Consider the following 16,789-nt stretch of genomic DNA (forward strand, 5'->3'; position numbering starts at 1 on the left):
ATTGGTGATGTTAGGGCGACTGTCGAGTCGGATACTACGGGAGGTTTGGGCCAACACCAAGTGAGCCGATTCCTACAACGGTGCCCGAGCGAATAAACCTAGTTATACATGAGAGAAACCGGCAAACGTGAGATCAGAGTGTACATTTAAAGAAGAGCTCCACCCGAGCCCATCCAGCTGCTTTCTCCCTACTACAGATATTCTTCATTGTATGCATGTTCCATTGAGGCTGCGACTGCTCATCCCTCCTTACTCACCTAAAGGAGTTGTCCTGGCTGTGGTTTATGGTACCATTGTCATCGGATGAAAAAGTTCGTGAGGTAATAGCAAGATCAATTTTGACCATGTTGACTAACGGTGATCAGGTTCCGCGGTTCTATTCATTCTTTTTATTTTTCTTAGGATAGTTCATCCCAAGTTCATTTTAGTCTTGTCTTACTTGAGGACAAGTAAGGTTTAAGCTTGGGGTGATTTGATAGTTAGTTTTGTTTACTTCTTTTTATAGTTTATTTTAGCATATTTCATTCATAATTTAGATAATTTTCATGCATATTTTCCCTTTTGTTATTTTATAACTATTTCGGGTACTTTCGAATCTTGTGAGCATAATTGCAGGTTTTCGGGTCTAGCGGAGCTGGAGTGTTCGGGACGTATGGGAAGCGATGAGATTTGGTAGACAAAAATGATGTTAGGCTTGGTGATTGTGGAGATGATGCATGGAGCGAGCTTGATGGTTATTTGAAGGCTTGGAGAGAAATAGACTTTAAATTTGCAAGATGCGGGAGTTTATTCAAGCTTGCATAGATTGTTAATCGGGAGAGTGCACGAGCTTTGGAGGATTTGGAGATGTCAAATTGGGCTTAAAATGAAGAAAAACTTGAAGAAAATGGGCTAGGAGGTGATTGGATTCGATCTGGGCTAAGTGGGCTAAGCTATGGAGGCCCAAAACCTCAAAGATGTTACATCCAGGGACCACCCGCGCAACCCACCCGCGCAACAGCACGCGGGTCGCGCAAGGCTCTGCAGGGGTAATTTCGGAAATCCATTTGGAAGGCTATTTGAGGAAGGTTGGTGCCCATCTTTTGGAGACTCTTGGACATCCGATTTTTGGAGATTCTCTCTGGAGTTTTGAAGACTTTTGAAGGCCAAGAACACTTGAAGAACATCATATTTTTACCTCTTGATTCTTGCTTAATGTTTGGTACAATTTTCTCTAACTTTGTTTCTTTGAGTTTAGCCATGCTTGGCTAAACTAATCTTGGTTGACTTTTGGTTAATCCTTTGAACTTTTGTTGAATGTTGAAGAATCCATGAACATGTTCTTAAATCTTTATGGGAATGTTTTGTGTTTTAACATCTTATCACTACTTGTATGTTTTAGTTCATGAGTTTAAATGTGTTTGTGGTGATTAGTTGGCTAATTTCTTGATTAAGTAAAGGATCCTCAAATTAGCAAGCAACAAATGATTTTTGTGTTGTTTTTGCTTCACACAATCATAAAAACATTTCCTCCAACATGGTGGTGAAAGCATTTGACCCCTCTTGGATTTGGTGACTTTTTGGTTCTTAATGCTAGTTGACTTTCACTAATTACATGCTATTTGGAATTAGTGACTTTGACTAAGAAAATTGTTATGAGCTTCTCTAGCCATTTCAACAATTAAGAAAAGTCTAGGTAATCTCAAGCTCCTTGGATTACTATAGCCAAATTAAGGATTTAAATAAAAGTATTGCACCATTGGATTCTAATGATATGTTCATCAAAAGTCAAAGTGAGGAAACTTTAAGTCAACCATCTCTCCCTCATTGGTTTTACATCAAACTCTTATTTTTGTTGCATTTGTCTATTTAAATCATAGTTGATTCTAGTTTGTTTCAAGTATTTCAAAACACCAAAACCCCCCCATTTTATTTTTATTGTCATTTTACAAGTACTTTTACAAAGAGATTTTTCATAGAGTTATAAATTGAACCAATCTCCGTGGATTCGATCCCTTTACCACTATACACTATTTTAGTGTGTAATATTTAGGGTTATTATTTGTGTTGGCCTCGACAACCACCATAAGTGTTGACCTAGAGGTAGAGACTCTTAACTGAATTGACTGAAGAAAACTCGTATGTCTATGCTCGTGTACATAATATATAACTAATGAATCAAATGACCTTCGGATGGACATCCGTTCCCACCAGACCACATCTCAACGAAGAAAAGGAAATAGGGCGGACAAACCTTCCTGAGTCCTTCAATCATTATCTATATGCATCTATACAAGCACATACATACATCTAACTATGACTGAGTGTGTATCAAGTAGAAGTGATTCTTGTGAAGTAGGAGTGTCTAATAAGTGAAGTAGGAGCGGTCGCAAGTGAAGTATAGCTGTCGAATAAGTATAAGCGTATTCGCGAAGTGGAGATGACAACAAGTGAAGTAAGAGCGTATCGCGTATAAGTGAAGTAGAGTCGATCCCAAGTATAAGCGAAGTAGAATCGTATCACTAAGTATGAGTGTGAATAAGTATAAGTGTCATCAGGTATAAGTGACTTCAGGTATAAGTGAAAGCGTTACAGAGTAGGAGTATAAAATAAGTATAAGCGAAGCAACAGTATTTAACAAGTAAAGTATACGTCGAGAGTACGGTGCACCAAAAATGTAGTCCTCTAGTTAGAGAGAGTACGGTGGGTTCTCTCCCACCAAGTAGGGTTGTTCGTTTGGATGGATCGGTTTGACCCGATCCAATTAAGTGAATCCAAATTGATTTTGATTTTCAAAACATGGATCCGAATAGTCAAACTAAATTCAAATCCGATCCAATTAAAATTCGGTTGGATCAATTTTTATAATTCGGTTTTCAAAATTCGAAACATTTTAAAACGACATATAATTATAATATTACTCAATTTTATACGAGAATTGAAAACAAATTATTTTGTTGTGATTTGAAATTTGTAAACAACTACTAAGAAGGTATATTATAGTTAAATTTTTTATAGATATGATACTTTTGAGAGAAAATATGTATTGATGTTTTTCTATCGGGTAAAACATTTTGAACCTATTTTAAAGAATAAATTACAAAATTAATAAATAACTATATATATATATATATATATATATATATATATATATATATATATATAAAAATTCGGTTTTTTTGGACTATTCGGTTCTTATTTTATAAACCAAAACCAATCTGAAATCCAAAGTAATAGTTCGGTTTTGTTGTAAACGAATCCAAAATCCGAATATCCGAACCAAATAGTCCAATCCAAATTGTCCAATTGGACAATTCGGTTTTATCCAAATAGTGAACAACCCTACCACCAAGTGTTCTTCATTCTCATATTATAACTCTTTCTTTCTAGTAAAATATCAGATTGCTCATCTTATCATGTTCTTAACACCTTTTTGAAAGCAACAAATCTTTTCTTTTCTGATTCTGTGGAGGGCTGGTACTTGGTCCAACTATCATCTGCAATCCAAAATTGTTCAGTCACCACAGGGGTGTCCCCCGGGTTCATGGATCCCTGCACATTGGTGCTCACCATGCCTATGTCGCTTGGTCGTAATGTCGACGACGAAGAATTTCTAGGGATTCCTCGGTCTCCTTGGTCTATAACCAAGTTTGGCCGCGGCCCTATTCCAACTGGGGTCGTTGAAAAAAGACCCTGCACTGCATGAGGTGATTGTAGTGTATTTGTTAATGAAAGATATATGGAGTGCAGCTCCTCAGGAGTAAAAACGTGCAAATGCGTTCTCCTTAAGACCTTAGGAGTTTTATCGACATCAGGATCCACTTGGAATCCTGATTGGGCATTGTCTCTGTAGCACCTGGTTCCTGGTATGTATTTTATTTAAGAAATTTTCATTTTTGGCCTGGGACTCGGCGAGTTGAAGGCCCAACTCGTCGATTAGAAGCGGATTTAATATGTGATTTAAATGATGGACTCGTCGAGTCGGCTCCCAGACTCGACGAGTAGACTCTGACTGGACAAAAGCCTAATCTAAGGGTTTACACCCTATTTAAGCACCTCATCCAGCCACACTTCGTCCCTATTGCTTCCATAATACCCCCATAGCAAACCCTAACCGTTTGTGTAAAGAGCTAAGGCATTTGTGGTGCTTTTTGGTGATTTTGAACTCAAAGAAGAAGGAATAGCCTAGAGGAATCAAGAGAAGACCAAGGGAGTTCAAGTCTGTGCATCATTTGCAGCTCCTAGAAGATATAAAGTCGATACCTTGCTTGTTCATTTGCTAGATCCTTTTTTGGGGAGATTTAGGGCTTTTATAAGTCATTCTTGGTAACCAACCATGATTGCAAGCATGGTTGGGGGCTGAGGCGTCGGATCTAGGTCCATGAAAGAGTTACAAGGCAGAAAAGGGCTACTTTTGCACCCATGGAAGCCCCATGCAACTTAAGAGTCTATTTTAGAGCCTTTTAGGCTCAAAGTCCCATGCATGCATGTAAAGTTCGTAACTTTATGTGCTAGATCAAGTTTAGGGATCTAGATCTATCATTTGGACAAGAGTTGTACACCAGAAATCGAAGAAATAGACTTGGACAGTATCGACTCGGCGAGTCGTTCTTGGTACTCGGCGAGTCCGAGGTTAGGCTGCCCTTTTTTGTTATGATTCAAAGAGACCAGTTGAGTGTCAGAAAGGTTTTAGAGGGTCCAAGGGAGTAACCAAACGTATTAAGATAAGCCATAGTCCTGGAGTTCATAGGACTCAGCGAGTGCATGAGCCGACTCGGTGAGTCCAAGGTAATCTCCCAACTCTTGAAGATGAACTCAACGAGTTGTTCAAACAACTCGGCGAGTCGAGGACAAGACTTTTTCATAGGATGGAGATGAACTCGACGAGTTGTTCATACAACTCGGCGAGCCGGATGAAGGTTCATTCGGGGTTGTTTTAGAAGGAGAACTCGTCGAGTCGATGCCCAACTCGACGAGTAGAGGCGTGAAGAAGGACAGATGAAAGGATAGAGACTCGACGAGTTGGCGGCCCAACTCAGCGAGTCGGGTCAACCGGAAGTTGACTTTGACTTTGACTTGGACTTGGTCAGGGGTAAAATAGTCTTTTTACCCTAAGAGTAGATATCAAATTCTGATTGAGTGTTTTGTGGGAATTATAGCTGGAGGATTTCTGGAGCAGCAACAAACAGAGATTTCCCGCACAAATTATCAGCAGCCACTCGTACGAGATGAGTTACCTTCCAGTAGCGGTGGGTCTACGGCCACAATGCCGACCCACCAGTAGGAGTTGTATGTTAGATGCTTGTCTTTGTGATATCATCTAGGTTGGCTACTACCCGATATGTTATATGTTGGCCTGATATGTTATATGTGATAGTAGTAGAGTTCGGTTGTTAGAACCGAAGGGTAGGTCAGAACTACCCATCGGTCCTAACAACCGAACTTGGGGACTATTCCCCTCCCACTACCACTATCACATATAACATATCATGTCAGCCTATAAACATATATCATAACATAAGTATGTAACTGTGATAGGTTGACAATAGCATATTGTTTTGAAGGTATTCACGATCGATAGTTTGCACGAACTTATGTCACTTTCATTTCTCTTTTTGTTTTCTCCCGATGGCATCTTATATTTAATTTGTTCTAGGGTTATGATATATCTAATACATATCCTTTTGTCATTCTTTTATTAAAATTTAAAATTTTATTGGTTATTAAATTGATTATGTTTAATATATGATCACTAATATTAAAATATGGTGAATGTTTCTTGGATATCAAAATATATCTATAATAAATAATGTTTGTTGAATATATATATATATATATATATATATATATATATATATATATATATATATATATATATATATATATATATATATATAATTGTAATGTATATTTTATGTTTTACACATTATAAGACTCAACAAGTTGTCTATAGTGTCTTATTTATATTTTCTAATTCATTTGTTAACTGTTTCATTGTTTAAGTTTGTTTTGTATTATGTTTTGCTACGAACTTTAATCGTGGGTATCATCTTTAATTTAAAAAAAATTATGCAATTTAAACAGGTATGTTTATGGAAAAATAAGGATAAAATTTTATAAATTTTTGATTTTTCTATTATCAATATTATTTTTCTTTTTTATCTGTTTTTCATCCGTGGTTTTAAGGGTTATAACTAATACAATTATATCTAAATATCAATGGATTTGGTTACATTTTATAAGTTTAGATATTACGATACATTTTTAAACATTATTTGATACAGTTGGTTGTCAAATTCGATCTATTCTGCTATTAATATTATTTATTGCAATATAGTTTCCTTAATAACAACAAACTCTCAATACTAAAATACAATTCTAATTGGACTCAACTTTACATTTATAGATTTCAAATGCCCTTAATTAGCACGAAAGTCTAAACAATTAATTCTTGTCTAGTTTTTTTTTTAAACGACAAAGCAACTAATCTCCTCCTAAATAACCACATATGTCTCCACCGAAACTTGAACCCTAGACCTATCATATGAGATGGTCACTCCATACGGCTAGACCATTGACCCTTTGGTAATTCTTACCTAGTGGTAAGAATGTAACAATCAATAAATAAAGTTCTATGTCTAAACCTAAAGATTACCATCTTAACTTGAGGATATCAATGATAAACAATTCTTGTCAATGGAATTAAAGAGCAAAGTAAACAAAAAAAAAAAAAAAAGGCAAAAAAGACACAAAGAAAACATTACTTGAGACGTGGGTTGGTAACCTCCTATAAATTACATTAAATAACAACTATTTCATTATCCTTTCACACACACACATCTTGATTCCTGGTTGTTACAGAAAAGAGAAAATAGTGTGTATACAAAAAGTCTTTGCAAGTCAAGAATCTGGAATAGAAAACATTCCCACCACCTAGAGACTACCACAGCTGTTAATAAATATTCCGATACAAGTGCACAACCAACAACACTTGGCCCGATAACATTCGGTCTCTCTTCCCGATATCCGCCGGAGAGAACAAGTTATGGGGGTAAGGAACTTGATGTTATGTGGAAACAGCTCCACCAAAAGCAGTTCCCACGAAATGGAGCAGATGAAGAAGAAGATCAAAGGAACAGTTGTGTTAATGAAGAAAAACGTTCTCGATCTCAATGATTTCGGTGCATCGTTTCTTGACAGGGTTTATGAACTCTTCGGCAAACGTATCTCGATCAAACTTATCAGCAAGGATTACTTTGAGGACTCATGTCAGTTCATCTCCATCACTATGTTTTCCGACAATCGTACATAAACTATGTTCATATTCTTAATGTTGATATTGTTTTAGGGAATGGATCGAATGGGGAGATCGGAAAAGCAGCGGTTCTTGAAGATTGGATCACAAAAGTGACGCCGATGTCCGCCGGTGAAGCTTCTTTCTCGGTGACATTTGAATGGAATGAATCCATGGGAGTTCCTGGTGCTTTCGTGATAAAGAACCAACACCATAGTCAGTTTTACCTCAAAACTCTGACCTTAGAACATGTTCCTGATCATGGAACAGTCCACTTCGTCTGCAACTCGTGGGTGTACCCTGCGCATCGTTATAAGTACAACCGCGTCTTCTTTGCTAACAAGGTAAGTACCCTTTTTTTTACTGCATTCTTTTGTTAGAATGAACATAGAAACGACTATAAATGTAACTGTCATGAAATGAATAAATTAAATGCAGACTAATTTATACAACCATATGTATTTTATATATTTGTTTATTAAATATTATGAAAATAAACAACTATATTATATAAATTAAAATAATAAACAACTGTATTATATAAATTAAAATACGGATTGAACAATTAAAAGTTTTGTAGTCAATGATGCCTGTCGTTATTCACGTTTTGAAGGTCAATAATTAAGGGAGGGTTTCTTGTATTTTATAAAGAAGGAGAGTATACATTTGTGATTTGTTGTAGATGTTTTAGTGGGTCAATGGGGCCACCTAACTTTTTTTTCTTATAAATAAAGTGACATCACAAGTATTTGATGCTTTCTTGTCCTGTCAGATTTTCATTTCTGTAGCACACCCAGGTTGATATTCCCAAATCCAAACTTTAATTAAGCTAAGATATCAAAATTAATGGGGAATTTTATACATATCTTTCCATTTGTGGTGTGTATCAATTTAATGTTAGCCAAATAGTGTTTGTGTATTTTTATGAGAAATTAAATTGTTTTCTACTTTTTATGCCTACAAATGTTTCTATCCAATAAAATTATGACAAATGTCATTATTCTATATTTTTTAACTAACACATTAAGGCTATATTAGGAATATATCAATTACAATTAAATTGAATGGTGATTTCTCATAATTTTAATGGGTAGGAATAATTGTAAGCATAAAAGGTAGGAGGTAATTTAATTTCTCATCTTTTATTATGAGAAGATTTATGTGAGTTGGGAGGGTATCTTTTCTATAAATGAATGTTTTTTTTTTATATTTACTCTCATTCAATTTGTCAAATCTTATTTTATGATTATTTTGATTTAATTTTTTTTTTCACATGTTATTTTATTATTTTTTCTATTTTATTAAATTTCATATGATATTTTAATGTAATAATTGCAATAAATGTATTAATAAATGGATATTAATTTCATTAAAAAAAACTTACATTTTAATTTCAAAATTTTAAAATTAAAGCTCATTAGTTTTTTTTCTCTATTTAAATTATTTGTTTAAATTTAAAAGATAAAAAATATTTCCATAATAATAATTTATTATTTTTCTTATTTTCATATATATTCAAAGTTCTTAAATATTTTAACCTTTATATTTAACTTTTTTCTTTTTAAATTAGATCGTATAATACATGAGTCTTACAACTAGTATATAATAACACCTACATTAATGTATTTTATACTTTACATATGTATATTAAATAGGAGTATTTGGCTTTTTCTTTGTCTCTTTCTATCATTTCATATTATAAAATATTCTAATTTTAATTTACAATAATAGTAACGGAATATAATATTGCATCTATTTTATATTTATTGTTCATTTTTTACTTTTAAAATTTTTATTTTTTCAAATTTGGCCTCAAATATTTTTATTTATAGTATATATTATCTGATGAAACATATAAAAATAAAAAGACATTTATAATGCAATCTATTAATATATTTTACATCAAATATTATATATCAAAAACAAAAATATTTAAAATCAAGGTTATAAAATAAATACTCCAAAAATTAAAATTGGACAATAAATATACGACAAAGATAGTATTTCTTTATCATTTAACTTTTGTTTCAAAGATGTTGAATATTTTAATAAATAGTTTAATTTTGATTTGTGTGACTTATAATATATTTATATCAAGTTAATCTTGATAATTAAAATTTTATGGTCAAATAAGAAGTTGTTTATAGTTGTTGATTTTGTAGAGTTTGCTTAACTCAAACTCCGAATCATTAATATCCGAAATTGACTCAATCAACCGAAATTAACTTAATTATATAATTTCCTAACCTGAGAAAATCAAATTTTATTTCGTTTTATATATGAAACGAGCATAAATTTACTGTTTAAACTTGTCCTTTCTTTTATTTTATATATTGGACAATTAAGTTATTCCCATGATAGGTTGTTACGTACGACAATTCTTGTATACTTAGAAAGTAAATAGGTCAGAATGTGATGTGTAGATCTAAAATATACAATTCATACATCTTAATATTATACTACTCTCCTATCCAATAAGATTCACTTCTCCAGTCTGCTCTTATTTTTATATTCAAAAGGTATGATTTGAATAAATCAAAGTATCAAACAACTATTTTATGTTATCATGAGCTTTTTTTTTAATGATTTTATGTTTAATTAATTATGTATAGGTCCAAAACAATAGGATAAGAGATTTTCTTACTTTTAAGAATGTGGCTTCCACCTTAATGTGCATCATGCTTCATGCATCACATGACGAATATTTATTTAAAAAATTATTTAATTTTATAATTAGAAGTAAGGTCCTTGCATTGAATTTTGATACATAAACTTTGTTTTATCTTGCAAGTCTATATATTTCTTTTCTTTTTGTTCGCAGAACCTATTAAGTGACACATACTTGTTCAATAAAAAAAAAATATATTTTTAGTAAGTTTCAAACTAAATATTAGATTTTATCGACAAGATACAAATATATAATGTACTTTTACTAGTTTACCAACGATGTTCTTCCACCTTTCTAATGATTAAACATTTATATATAAACTTTATTTTATTTTATTTTATTTAAAATATGTTGTTTTAGGAGCACAACAGATTTAACATTTTATAGATAGACTGATATAAGTCTTTGTTTTTTCTTTGGATCAAAAGTCGGTGTCTTTTCTTTTCTTTTGATCAAAAGTCGGTGTCTTTTATTTTCTTTAGATCAAAATTATTTTCTTTAGATCAAAAGTCGATCCAAGAACAGGTCAAGATATTAATCACGTGAAAAAGAAAAATCAAGGAACTTCATCGATTAATTTATGGAAGTACGTTGTCTATTTTTTTCTTTATGTATTTTTTTTTCAATATTTTATTAATGTCTTACTAAGAATATGTAAAAATACAGGTGTAAAATTTTGTTTCGATAAAGTTATGACTTCGGTACAAATAATATATAAGTTTGATTTTCATCTATAAAGAAATATTCAATATTAAAAAGTATTCGGGACTTTATACAAGAATAGGATTTAAATTTCAATATAACAAATTTTATGTTGATCTATAAAATGTTTTATATAAACCAACGTGCGATTCAAATGTTTTTGAGACAAATGGTCCCATTCACGTTTAAAAAAATTATCTCCTTGTATTTATGATCATCTTGTATTTGACACAAATTGGCCCAATTAAAAATGTTTTCTACAAAACAACGTGCAATTCAATGAACGATTATTATACTACATATTTTTTATCTTTAGATGTTATATATATATATATATATATATATATATATATATATATATATATATATATATATATATATATATATATATATATATATATATATATATATATATATATATAGAGAGAGAGAGAGAGAGAGAGAGAGACCTCCTCCTATTTTCCGAGTTTAAGCAAAGAAAAAAAAAGAAAGTTTTTGTTTTTGTGTTCCGGAGTTGGAAAGAAGTGGAAGAAAAAATAATCATTTTGTTTTTTTTTTCAAATCTTTTCAAATCGGAAAAAATGTTAAGAGGGAAAATGATTTTTTCATTTCCCCAAACTTCTTTCTTTTAATAAAACTCGGAAAAACCAATTTACTTATTTTTTTATCATTTCCATCAATTTTTTTCTCTCATTAAATTGAATTCATGAAAGAGTGTTTGAGTTAATTGATTCTCACATCAGCATTGTATATTACATACAATTCTATTAATTTTTCTTATAATATATTAACTTTACAAAGTTCATTGGAACATATTTAAATATTTATTTAAGTATTAAAAAACATTTATTTCTCGATTGAATAATTATCATTGAACTTTAAATAACCACGTAATGTCAATGTGACATTCTATAAGACTACTCCTATGATAGTCTTTTGCAACTATTGTTCACTGAAAGACAAAAAAAATCAATTAAAATAACAAATGGCAACCAACCCGGTTGATATGAAGGGCCAAAATTGTCTTGAATTGTTTATCTCAGTTGGCTATATATCAATTATGATTAAAGAGAAATTATTATTTTAATTAAAAGTTAAGTTGGGTATTATCATGAACTAGGTATGAATGTGGTAGTCTAATAATAACTGTCATCAATGACAACTAAGTTTTACATCTAATGCAAGTGTCTCATTAAACTCTCTGTTTGGATGCTCTTAGGCTTATTTACCTTGTTCCACACCGAAACCACTACGGCAATATAGAGAACAAGAACTTATCAACCTCAGAGGAACTGGTTCAGGAATGCTAAAGAAATGGGATAGGGTTTATGACTACGCTTACTATAACGATTTGGGTTTTCCTGATAAGGGTCCGGATTATACCCGACCCGTTTTGGGTGGATCCCAGGAGTATCCATATCCACGAAGAGGAAGAACAGGTCGAAAGCCAACCAAAACTGATCCAAATTCCGAAAAGAGATTGTTTCTTCTAAGTCTGAACATTTACGTTCCACGAGATGAACGATTTAATGAAGTCAAGTTCTCAGATTTCTTAGGCTATTCAGCTAAATCTATAGGCCAAGTGGTTCGTCCTGAGATCAAGGCATTGTTTGATAAAACTCCGAACGAGTTTGATTCTTTTAAAGATATACTCAATCTCTACACAGATGGGCTTAAGCTCCCCAAACGTTCTGTTAGCAAGATCAGAAAACGGATTCATTTGGAGTTGGTGAAAGAACTCTTACGTAACGATGGAGAAGAGCCTCTTACATTCCCAATGCCCGATGTTATCAAAGGTATGAAAATCATCTTATAGCTAGGGTAATCTTTGAGAGGAAATAATTAAAAAAGTGGACTTTTTGTAGTGGACAAGTCTGCATGGAGAACAGATGAAGAATTTGGAAGAGAAATGCTCGCCGGTGTAAATCCGGTGGTCATCCGGCGACTTCAAGTAAGTTCAATTTATCGAAGTCTTGGGATCGATAAACCACGAATTTGAATTTTTAACCTTTAATGTTTCTACTTTCTACCTCAACAGGAGTTCCCACCAATTAGCAAGCTCGATCCGAAGGAATATGGCGACCAAACAAGCTCCATGACAAAGGAACATCTCGAACCAAATATGAACGGACTAACAGTAGAACAGGTACGAATTAAACCCAGATGAGTTTTGTGTTTTGTGTTTATTAATTTTCTGATGTACGTATTTGGATACCATGTGTAGGCTTTAGAAGAAAATAAGTTGTTCATTTTGGATCATCATGATGCATTGATGCCATATCTGACAAGAATCAACACCACGAATTCGAAGATATATGCCACCAGAACAGTCCTCTTGCTGCAACACGATGACACACTTAAACCACTTGCAATCGAGTTAAGTTTACCGAATGATCCAAATTCAGAAAACCATGGCCTTGGTTGCACTAGTGAAATCTTTACTCCATGCGACGATGGTGTTGAAGCCACTATATGGCAGTTGGCTAAGGCTTACGCCGCCGTGAATGACTCTGGATATCATCAACTTATTAGCCACTGGTATCTTACTTTTGATCTGTGAACAATTTCTACTTCAGTTCTTTGATCGTGTTTTTTTAGTTTTTTTGATTGATGTAATTGGTTGTGCAGGTTGAACACACATGCAGTAATAGAACCATTTATAATTGCTACGAATCGACAGTTAAGTGTTCTTCATCCTATATACAAACTTCTTCATCCACATTTTCGTGATACAATGCACATAAACGCGTTAGCTCGACAAATACTCATCAACGCCGGAGGTGTACTTGAAATGACTGTATTTCCGGCCAAATACGCCATGGAAATGTCTGCTGTTATTTATAAGAACTGGGTCTTCCCAGAACAGGCGCTGCCAGCTGATCTACTTAAGAGGTATAATATACAATTAGCCAATGTTACTATGTCGAGTGATCGAGCTTTAATTGTTTGTGAATTATATATGTAGAGGTGTAGCTGTGAAGGATCCAAACGAACCCAACGGCTTAAAACTGCTGATAGAAGACTACCCTTTCGCGGTGGACGGACTTGAGATTTGGTCGGCGATTAAAACCTGGGTTGAAGAATACTGCTGTATATATTACTCCTCAGACGACGTCGTTAAAGAAGATTCAGAAGTCCAGTCATGGTGGAAGGAGTTGAGAACAGAAGGCCACGGTGACAAGAAAGACGAGCCATGGTGGCCTAAGATGCAGACACGTGAAGAGCTTATCGACACCTGTACAATCATCATATGGGTGGCGTCAGCTCTCCATGCGGCAGTCAATTTCGGTCAATACCCTTACGCTGGATACCTCCCCAACCGCCCCACCGTCAGCCGCCGGTTCATGCCAAAGAAAGGAACGCCGGAGTACGCAAAGTTGGAATCAGACCCAGAAAAAGCTTTCCTGGAAACGATTACGAGCCAGCTTCAAACATTGCTTGGAGTTTCGCTTATAGAGATTCTGTCGAGGCATTCGACTGATGAGATTTATCTTGGTCAAAGCGAGTCTCCGCATTGGACTTGGGATACTGATGCATTAGAGGCGTTTGAAAGGTTTGGGAAGAAACTGGAGGAGATTGAAAAGAGGATAATGATAAGGAACAATGATGAGAGGTTGAAGAATAGAAATGGACCTGTGAAGGTTGCGTATACTTTGCTTTATCCGAATACGTCGGATAAGAGTCATGAGGGTGGACTTACGGGGAAGGGAATTCCAAACAGCATATCGATCTGAAAAGATTTAAGTTGGTTTGTGTTTTTGTGGTGTAGATTGTTATTGTTTGCGTTTGAAGGCATAATATGTAAAACAAATAAAGTTTGCCCAATTTTTAGTAAGAAAGTGCACTTTCCGGTTTGTTCATATTACACCGTCTCTTTGTGCCACATCAGCATCATATTCTCTCACGACTAGTATAAGATACCTATTAGGGATGAGCAAAGGAACCGAATTGGTTGGAATCGGCCCGAACCGGGAACAGAAGTCGGCCGAAATTAAGAACCGAACCGGACCGCCGGTTCTACCGATTCCAGTTCCACCGGTTCCCGGTTCCTATCGGTTCTTGTCGTGTCTTCAATGTTGGAACCGATCCTTGATAAATAGCAATAAATGGTTTCGGTTTTTGCCGGTTCTACCGGTTTTTGCCGCTTCTACCGGGTCTGATTCTACCGGTTTCCGGTTCCAAAAATTTACAAGAATATGATCCCGGTCCCGGCCCAACCGGTTCCGGTACCGGTTCCCCGGTCCATATGCTCATCCTTAATACCTATCATTAACACACCATTCTATCTCATTTTTTTTATTTTTTAAAATTCAAAAATACAATAAAATCATTTTTTAATACTAGTTTTCCATTAAATTAAAATACCAAATTACATTAAATAAAAACTAAATTAATTGAAATAAAAAAATAATAATAACATTAAAAATAAAAATTACATTACTTAAAATAAAAATAAACAAAAAACATTAAAAAAACATAAAAATACAAAACATAAATAAAATAAACTACCAGCTACGCCTACGTCGGACTCGAACCGACTCTTTCATTGCGAGAAAAAGTTCCAAGTCTTCTTCATCGAGGTCGTCCGCTTTCATTTTCAAGATTTTCATATCGGTTTTTGTTTGGATCGTCGTTTGTGTCTCTTTAAATGATGTTTGTGCTTCAATCATTTTTTGTTCCATCCGAGTCATCACATCGGCCTTCGTTTCTTGAAGTTGCACATATTGATCAAATGTATCGCCAAAAAGATTCATAACACTTTGAACCGGAAGATTGAATATGTTAAAGCCGCTTTTTTTTTTGCTTTATTTCATCCAAACGGCCGACGAAGAGGTTGCTCGTTTTCAAGATCTAGCAATGAAAGAGAAGTTTCATCGGGGTTTCTCGAACGCTTTGAACCGGAAGATTGCGAAGTTCCTTCCGTTTGCTCTTTCCATTTTGGAGTATCTTTCAATTTTAGCCACAGTTTCATACACGGAAAAGCTTTGCGTGTTGGAGTTGTTTTTTCAAATTGATCCATGGCCACCTTGAAGACATCAAAATCGTTTGAGCCGCTTTTACGTATGTTTAGGAGGTTGTTGTAGATTCCTCCAAATTCGGTGCATTTTAGTCGAATATCGCGCCATTTCGACGTAGTTTGATCGGCATTTCGAGTTTCACTTTCAATTAACTCGTAGAAAATGGCTCGAACTTTCTCCCAAAAACTTCCGTAAGGTTGACTATCTCCTACAATTGGGTCTTGGGAAGCCGACACCCATGCCTCCGCTAACTTTTCTTCTTCATCTTTTGTCCACGGGACATTTTCTTAGGTGGTGGTGGGTCAGCCCAGTTATTTTCATTTTTTTCTTTTTCGGTTGAGGTGGTGGTAAAGGTTGTATTCCAAAACAAAATTCGGCGAAAATGGTGGTTGTGAAATTGGTGGTTGTTGTGGTTGTGACGTTTGTTGTTGGAGTTATTGTAGTTGTTGGAATTGTTGGAATTGTTGTTGGATTTGGTGTTGTTGGAAGGTCGGAAAAGGTTGACATTGTTGAAAAGTGGTGTTTGTTGGATAGGGGAACCGGTTTGAAGCAAATTGACAAAATCGTCTTGAGGTGATTCTAGAGTCGGAAATTGGCGAGAGGTTGTATCTAACACAAAAACGTATTGGGTTTGTGATTTCTATAGTTTGGAGGGATATTTTGGTTGGGATCTATGGTTTTTGATTGTGAAGTTGTAGTGTGTATTTTGTGTATAAAGAAAGAAAAGAATGATGTATGAAATAAGGGGTAAAAATGTGGTATTTATAGATAAATAAATTGGTTAAATTTTTGTTTAACTTTTTTTAAATAAACTAGCCGTTGAACAACTATAAACATTTGGTCAAAGTGGGTTGCGATCTTATTCGTCGTTTGCATTCATTATTCCGAACATGAACCATAACGGAAACGGCCAACCATGAAACAATGGGATGATGTGTACGACCGTTGTTCATGGCCAACTCAACCACGACCGGCCTCGTTGCTTGTATACAAGAAGGCCTTAGTTCGGATAAAGATTAACATCATATTTTTGTTTTATAAAATAGTGATGTTTAAAAAAAGAGATATACCACACAAAGACAAGTAGGTGAAACATTTTATTTAGAGAATACAAACAAAACCAAAACC

General features: G+C 34.2%; 1 protein-coding gene across 1 annotated transcript; it reads left to right on the forward strand.

Annotated features, from left to right (window-relative positions):
- Nucleotides 1-6,793: 6,793 nt before the first annotated feature.
- LOC111890758 (probable linoleate 9S-lipoxygenase 5) lies at nt 6,794-14,503 on the forward strand. The gene is made up of 8 exons (XM_023886846.3): nt 6,794-7,247; nt 7,328-7,617; nt 11,863-12,439; nt 12,509-12,594; nt 12,682-12,789; nt 12,868-13,181; nt 13,272-13,535; nt 13,609-14,503. Exons 1-8 carry the CDS (start codon nt 7,025-7,027, stop codon nt 14,375-14,377), a joined length of 2,631 nt encoding a protein of 876 aa, XP_023742614.1. The 5' UTR covers nt 6,794-7,024; the 3' UTR covers nt 14,378-14,503.
- The last annotated feature ends 2,286 nt before the right edge of the window (nt 14,504-16,789 follow it).

The sequence above is a fragment of the Lactuca sativa genome, chromosome 5, assembly GCF_002870075.4.
Source record: "Lactuca sativa cultivar Salinas chromosome 5, Lsat_Salinas_v11, whole genome shotgun sequence".
NCBI lineage: Eukaryota > Viridiplantae > Streptophyta > Magnoliopsida > Asterales > Asteraceae > Lactuca > Lactuca sativa.